The sequence below is a fragment of the Ambystoma mexicanum genome, chromosome 7q, assembly GCF_040938575.1.
Source record: "Ambystoma mexicanum isolate Mex_15411 chromosome 7q, UKY_AmexF1_1, whole genome shotgun sequence".
Classification (NCBI taxonomy): domain Eukaryota; kingdom Metazoa; phylum Chordata; class Amphibia; order Caudata; family Ambystomatidae; genus Ambystoma; species Ambystoma mexicanum.
In genome coordinates this window covers 790,452,529-790,459,036 of record NC_090941.1, presented here as the reverse complement: position 1 = coordinate 790,459,036, position 6,508 = coordinate 790,452,529, and the positions used below count along the sequence as shown (strand labels likewise).

General features: G+C 50.3%; 1 protein-coding gene across 1 annotated transcript; it reads right to left on the bottom strand.

Annotated features, from left to right (window-relative positions):
* Positions 1 to 263: 263 nt before the first annotated feature.
* Positions 264 to 3,595, bottom strand: LOC138528081 (uncharacterized). The gene is made up of 3 exons (XM_069639525.1): positions 3,348 to 3,595; positions 2,681 to 2,766; positions 264 to 1,157 (listed from the first exon to the last, which is right to left on the bottom strand). The coding sequence occupies exons 1-3, from the start codon at positions 3,593 to 3,595 to the stop codon at positions 295 to 297; spliced, it is 1,197 nt and encodes a 398-aa protein (XP_069495626.1). The 3' UTR covers positions 264 to 294.
* Positions 3,596 to 6,508: the final 2,913 nt, after the last annotated feature.

Here is a 6,508-nt window from a genome sequence, read left to right as displayed (position 1 = left end):
TGGACATGCACACAGGGAATATTGGGAGTTGGGCACTGAACACCGTAACACATTAAATGGATGCACACGAAAATAACAATGTCCAGCCATGGATTTTTCTTATCACAACGTGTGTATTATTTACAACAGCAAAAATGTGCCCACTCCCCCCCTCCCTAACGCCCCCCAACAAACTCCCAGACCCCCCCAACAAACTCCAAACCCCCCCCAAGCAACACCAGTACCCCCAATAGACTGCACAAGATGCACCCCTTCACCCCCAACCTTGTGTCCCACTCCTATTGTCCGCCCACACTACTTCTGGGACTTCTTCCTGTCCGGAGGCGGCATTTCAGTGTGCCTTGCACTCCCACGTATCTGGTGCACTGGGCTGGTGGGGACAGATGAAGCTAGTGTGGAGGTAGTAAGTGAGTCGCTGGCAGGTTTCACACCTCCTGCAAGCCGTGGCCGCTGCATATGGAGCAGCATTGAAGTCAGCACCTGTGTCACCGCCCCCAGGCAGTCCCTCATTAGCCGAGCCGATGCATTAACAGCGGCTGTGTTGGCTGCGATGGCCGCTGTGGTCCCCGCAATTGCTGTGGCAATACCCCGCCTGGTTTCCTCCCCGTCCGCTATGTAGTGGCGGAGTAGGTCTAACATGGCCTCCTGTCGGGCCTCCACCGTCGACAATCGTGTCTCCAGGGTTTTGGAGGGGGCTGGAGTGGTGGGTTGTGCAGTCATGTGGACGGCATTTTCGGGACTGTACTCATCAGAGGTGGGTAGGTCACAGTCACGGAGGGAGGGATCAGCTTCACTGCAGGTGGGTGACTGCAGGTGTTGGGGCGAGGGGGTGGGCACGGGGCTTGGGGTGGCCGGGCATGTCACCTCGGTGTCTCCCTCAGGCTCCACACTGGCATCAAGTTCCTCCCCAGTGGAGGCGGGTGCTTCCAGGGACTCCCCTTCGACAGGTGTGGGTGTGGCCTGCTGGGTCAGTAGTGTGTCAGGCACACTGGGAGCAGGTGTTGCTGGCTGTGTCCCAGCTCGCACAGGCACACTGGCAGTGGCTGTGGCCTGCTTGCCTCCAGCGGAGGTTGTGGTGGTGGTGGTAGCCCTCTTCTTAGGGTGTGAGGTGGATGCCCTCGCGGTGGTCTCCTGGGTTGCTTCTTCCTCATCGGTGCCTAGGGGGTAGAAGAGATGCAGGGCATCAGTGATGGTGTGACATGGCATAGGCATACGATGGTGCTGTTTATTATTAATTTGATCATGCATTCATGTCTTACAGGTGTGTCACGCAGGGTATTCAGAGGGGGCATGTTAGCATTCACTGCATGGCAGGTGGCATGCGGTTGATATGGGGTTTGTGTGTTGAGTTACATGGGCACGGTCCTGGTATGTTGCCCGTGTGTGTAGGTTATGGGATTGGCACTCAGCATGCATTTCTGCGTGGCAGGGTTTGGGCCGCAATCTTGACTTGGATATGTTAATGTGGGTGTAGGGACATGCATTGCCTTGCCTAGTCTCACATCCACGTCACTAGTGCTAAGTCATGTTTTCCCCTACAGGGATGTGCAGGGTCACTCTTCTCTTTCTGTGGATGATGCCGCACCCATCTCCATCTCTCCGAATCCCTCTCCGAATCCCTCTATTGACTCAGGATCAATAAAAGTGCTTGCAGTCTCCTCCCAGGGCATCAGTTTAGCAGGTGAATGTGGACCCCCACCTGTCTCCATGGCCGCCCTCCTGTTACTCGATAGAATGTTTCGCATCCTCAAGCGGAGGTCGCCCCACCTCTTGCGGCAGTCATGCATGGTGTGTGGGGTGGTCCCCACGGCCGACACCTTCCAGGCAACCTCCTGCCAGATTTGCCTTCTCGCTTCATATCATTGCTTTTCATTATGGTTGCATGTGCAGCCAGAGTGTCAGCAAGCATATTAAGCTCAGCGCCTGAAAAACGCTTCTTCCGCTGCCTGGTGGTCATCTTCCGGGTGGCCTTGGACATCCTCAGGGTTTTCCACCACAGCACGACACGAAAAGACTGGTGGTTAGGGAGGATGGCAATGGATTGTGTTTTTAAAGAGAGGGTCTGGGTTGGCTCTAGAATTGGAACCTGCCCGTGCTGAGCGCCACTTCTATTTGGGTTGGAGGACTGTTCTGGTGTCGCAAGATCACAGGAGTGGGTTGGGGTTTAGCCTGGACCCCAATTTGGTGCGTAGGAGAAGTGGGTTTGCTCCTGGTTATCTTGCTTCAAATTTCGGGATAAATAATCCTTCTAACACGGTAGTTAGTGCGATAAAGGTTCGCTTTTATTAATGGTATTTGGAGCGGTTCTTCTCAATACAATGGTGAGTGTCTAGAACACTGTTCTGGCATTTGTGCACTAGCTCGGTCAGCCGACACGTGTTTCGACCCAGAGGGTCTTTCTCAAGGCTGAACAATATTCAAGTGTGCAAGGTGATGTGTGATAAATGACATTTTGTGACAAGCATGTTTAATTACATTGATTTAACGTGGTGAGTGATGTGAGGTGGTGGTTACAGATTAAAAGCATTACATGATTGTACATTCCATTCATGGTTGGATTAGTATAACAGTTGGAAAAAGAAAAAGAAAAGGAGGAGAGAGAACAGAGAGAGGTTAGCAAGAGGGGCAGGAGGGGGCGAGTGGTAGGAAAAGATAGTGGAGAGGAGGGTGATCCTCTTACCATGTAAGCAATGCTGCGATCCCCAAGTGGGGTCCTTGTCGTGTTTGTAGTGGCTGTCCTTAGGGCAGTCTGGCTCTTGTTGGGCCCTGAAAATAATTCATAGGGAAATTAGTGGTTTGAAGATAAACGGTGGATGGCTATAAAAAATTGCAGTTTTGGAGAGCCTAGTGAGAGCCCCAAGCAGACTCCCGTGCCGTGGTGGCTGATAAGTAGCTGGGAGTAATAAATGGATTGTGCCCAAAAACGCCGTTCCCTGTTGGAATGGGCGTGTGGTCCGTGCGTTTGAGGCAGGAAACCCCCCCCTGGGTGAGCTGGGGGGAGAAGTAGTGCTTACCTGTATATGAGTTAAAGAGGCCCGCCGGCCCATTTCCCGTTCCTGCGCGATGACGTAATTTCCGGGTCCGGTTTTGCGAACCCGTTATGAGCATGGTGGTATTACCGGGCCGGTATTTAGGGGTTGCTCTGAGGCGGTGCCGGTATCAGCGGTTCCCGTGATGCCGCTATCGGGGGGTTGGAGGGTCTTTAGCGGCATGCCGGTATTACCATTACCAGCATGGGGGTTCCCGCGTGCTCGCGCACTCGTAATCACCCGCTATTAGCTGGTTCATACGAGCACGGACCCGCTCTTACCGGCATGCCGGTAATTAACCCGTTTTTACTGGGTTACTCGTAATGAGGCCCAAGGTCTGGTTCGGAACCACTATCAGTAGTAGTACTATCGAACACATCACCATCCCACTGATCTGGGTCCCAATCTACATCTGCGGAAGCAATCACAGGCGCTACTTTATGAGAATTAAACCTTCCTCTTCTCTTCCGATACTTATAGCAAGCCGCTCTTACACCAGCTCGTTCAGCAACCGCTTGATATTTGTCCGCCTTATCAAGATACAATTTCATTTGGAGCTGCTGCATTAACACAATTTGTTTCTCCGCAGCCAATTCCTTTTCGAACACCTGCTTGTAACTCTACATTTAGCTGATGTATCTTTCGAGAAGCATGCAACAGAATCCAACCCCTTCTCCCAAGAGCCGAACATTCTTTCCCTTTCTCTACAGAAACTAGTTGTAAGCATTTTGTCACTTTGGCTGGGCTTGCTTCTCCTATACTCGTATCCCAGGTCTCACTCAATCCTGCACCACATGCCCAAGTTTGTGCAATTTTAGCATATGGGCCCTTAGTCCACCCTGGGATAGTTACCTCAGGACACTCTCTGCCTGCGGAGCTACCTTTTTTCCTAAATAGGGAACTCATTGGGCCTCATTACGAGTTTGGAGGCAGCCATGCCCTTAACAAGGGCATGGCTGCCTCCAAACTCGGTTCCGGGTCCGGGTTCCTTGAATGAGGAATTACCGGGCCATTCCAACCTTGGAGGACCCGGTAATTCCTCATTCAAAAAACCCATCCCCATTCCCAAAAACCCATCCTCATTCCCTCAATGGGAATGGGGAGGGAGCTAATAACGGGCCCGTTTTTAACTGGCCCGTTATTAGCTCCCTGGTCCCCTTGTGGGACCCGCAAAGGACGTCTGGTCTGACCAGACGTTCAGAGCGGGTCCCGCAAGGGAACCTCGTAATAGGGCGGAATGGGTTTACCGGCACCGGCACCATTACCGGCGCTGTTAAACCCATTCCGCCCACCTCGTAATGAGTCCCACAGAATTGGTCATGCACAAGACGCGAGTGTTATTAAATGGAAAGGGTACATTCAAGATCGTGCCAAGACGGTAAAAGTGGCGTGGCAAAATTACATGAGCAAGTGGCGGGTGTCCCGCTGATAGACATTGAAACGGAGGGGGAGGGGACTATCAAAGAATCTCCAGTTAAATGGGGGATCCCATATGGAGAATTACTGAGTCAACAAGTTGAACATGCATGGTTTACTTCTGGCGCAGCACAATTGTAGGAATTGAATGATATTGGAAGGGGGTGGCGTACAATCCAAAACTGAAAAAGGTGCTCACCACCTCGGGCAAAGGGAAGAGTAGCCAATTTGCAGAGCTATATGCTGTGTATCAAGCGTTGAAACAGGAAATGCTTGGTGTTTGTCATATTTATACTGATTCATGGTCTGTTGCAAATTGGGTTGGTGGTATGGCTGCCAACTTGGAGAAAGAATGGATGGAAAATCCATGCTAAGGAGGTGTGGGCAAAGGTGATGCATACTGCTGTAACTGTATATCACGTGGATGCACATTGCGCAACAGACTAATTAGAACTTTGGTTCAATTCTGTTGCAGACACACATGCAAAGATTGAAGTCATGGACACAAGGGCTGAGGAGGATGATTTGGAGGGAATTGCCAAATGGGCCCACCAGAAGAGTGGACATCTTGGAGCGAAGGCTACTATTAGGTGGGCACAAGACAGGGGAATTAGCATTCAGTTAGAAATTGTGAAAACAATAATCTTACAATGTCCTATGTGTCAACACCAGAAACATCGATCTATTCCACACATAATTCATGGTACATTGAAACAATGTAAATTACATGGACAGATTTGGCAGATTGATTATATTGGTCCTTTGACCACCAGTATATTCTGTCTACCTGATGGTTGTGCCATGCAAAAGAGCTACCCAATTGAATACAATTAAATTGTTGGACCAAGTGGCTGTATAGTATGATGTTCGCTTGCAAATTCAAAGTGATAACGGGTCCCATTTCAAAGGGAAAATGGTCCTAGATTATTGTCAAGAAAAGTGAATTGAATGGATTTTTCATGTCCCTTATCATCCGGAAGCATCTGGTTTGATTAAGAGAATGAATGGTGTTATTAACTGGAATTACGACTGTAATTTCGATACTGTTTCCCGCAATAATTAACAAAATGTGAATAATCTCACCTTGACAGATCGAGTAGACCGCCAGAGAACAACCAAGCGCAGCCGTGAAAGCTACCCTAGGACAGCCCTGTCCTCTCCGACCCGGAGTGGGATTAACCAGGGGAGAGAACAGGGTCGCCAGGGAAACCCTCGACGGGGAAGAAAACCCTGGTAGAATCTGGAAGTGTTGTGGATCCGGATGGCTGATGAATGTCTTCTACGAGTGGCTGTGGAAGCTGGGCAGGAAGGCTTCGTCTGGATGAACAAAGGAAAATGGTCAGAGTAGTTTCGTAAAGAAGGGAATGGGAAGTGGAATTTAAACGGCACAGTTAAAGGGTTCTAACCAGCGGAGTGAAGGAGAGGATGATTGATTTAGGGCTTCGAGGGAGAAGAGATCGGGAGACAAGAGCTCTAAAAGAAATAATACTTGGGTCAGAATCTGAATCGGGAGAGACGGAACGGAATTCTGAATTTATGGCACTTACAGCTATTGGGTGTTTCAGCAGGGATGAAATCAGGGTTGGCGTAATCGTGACGCCGATGGATATCAGAGCTCGACGAGAAATCCCGAGAGATAGCGAGACCGGAATGGGAGCGAGAATCTGGAGATGAGAGCTTGAGAGACAAAAAAGGTTACAGGGTTAGTCAAGAAGTCAATTAGTAGAGGCAGAGATATTGAAATCCCTAGAGGCGAACTCACGGAGCGTCTGTAGAAACAGAAGCGACGCGAGGAGTTGTCGGCTTCCGTGTTTGATAAAGGATCACGTGAGCAGGCCGGAACGTCTCGAAGGAACGTGAAGAGTCTAGACCGCTTCCTTCAGAACGGAAGTCATCTTGGGAAGGATTCTCGGGAGTCGCGTAGAGAAGAGTACCACACAACCGATTGCGAGCCCATAGCGACCACCTCCCACAATGTGTAACAGTATACCCCCTCCTCCTGGGGGGAGACCCCGGTTTACCTGGGTGAAAAAGAAAGAACCGTCGAATCAACTTAGGAGCAT

Coding starts and splice junctions, on each gene's coding strand:
- LOC138528081 (XM_069639525.1), bottom strand. CDS start 3,595: ATGCAGCAGCTCCAAATGAAATTGTATCTTGATAAGGCGGACAAATAT. Junction 2,767..3,347: donor GACCTTGGGCCTCATTACGA/GTAACCCAGTAA, acceptor AATTATTTTCAG/GGCCCAACAAGAGCCAGACT. Junction 1,158..2,680: donor ATCGCAGCATTGCTTACATG/GTAAGAGGATCA, acceptor TCTACCCCCTAG/GCACCGATGAGGAAGAAGCA.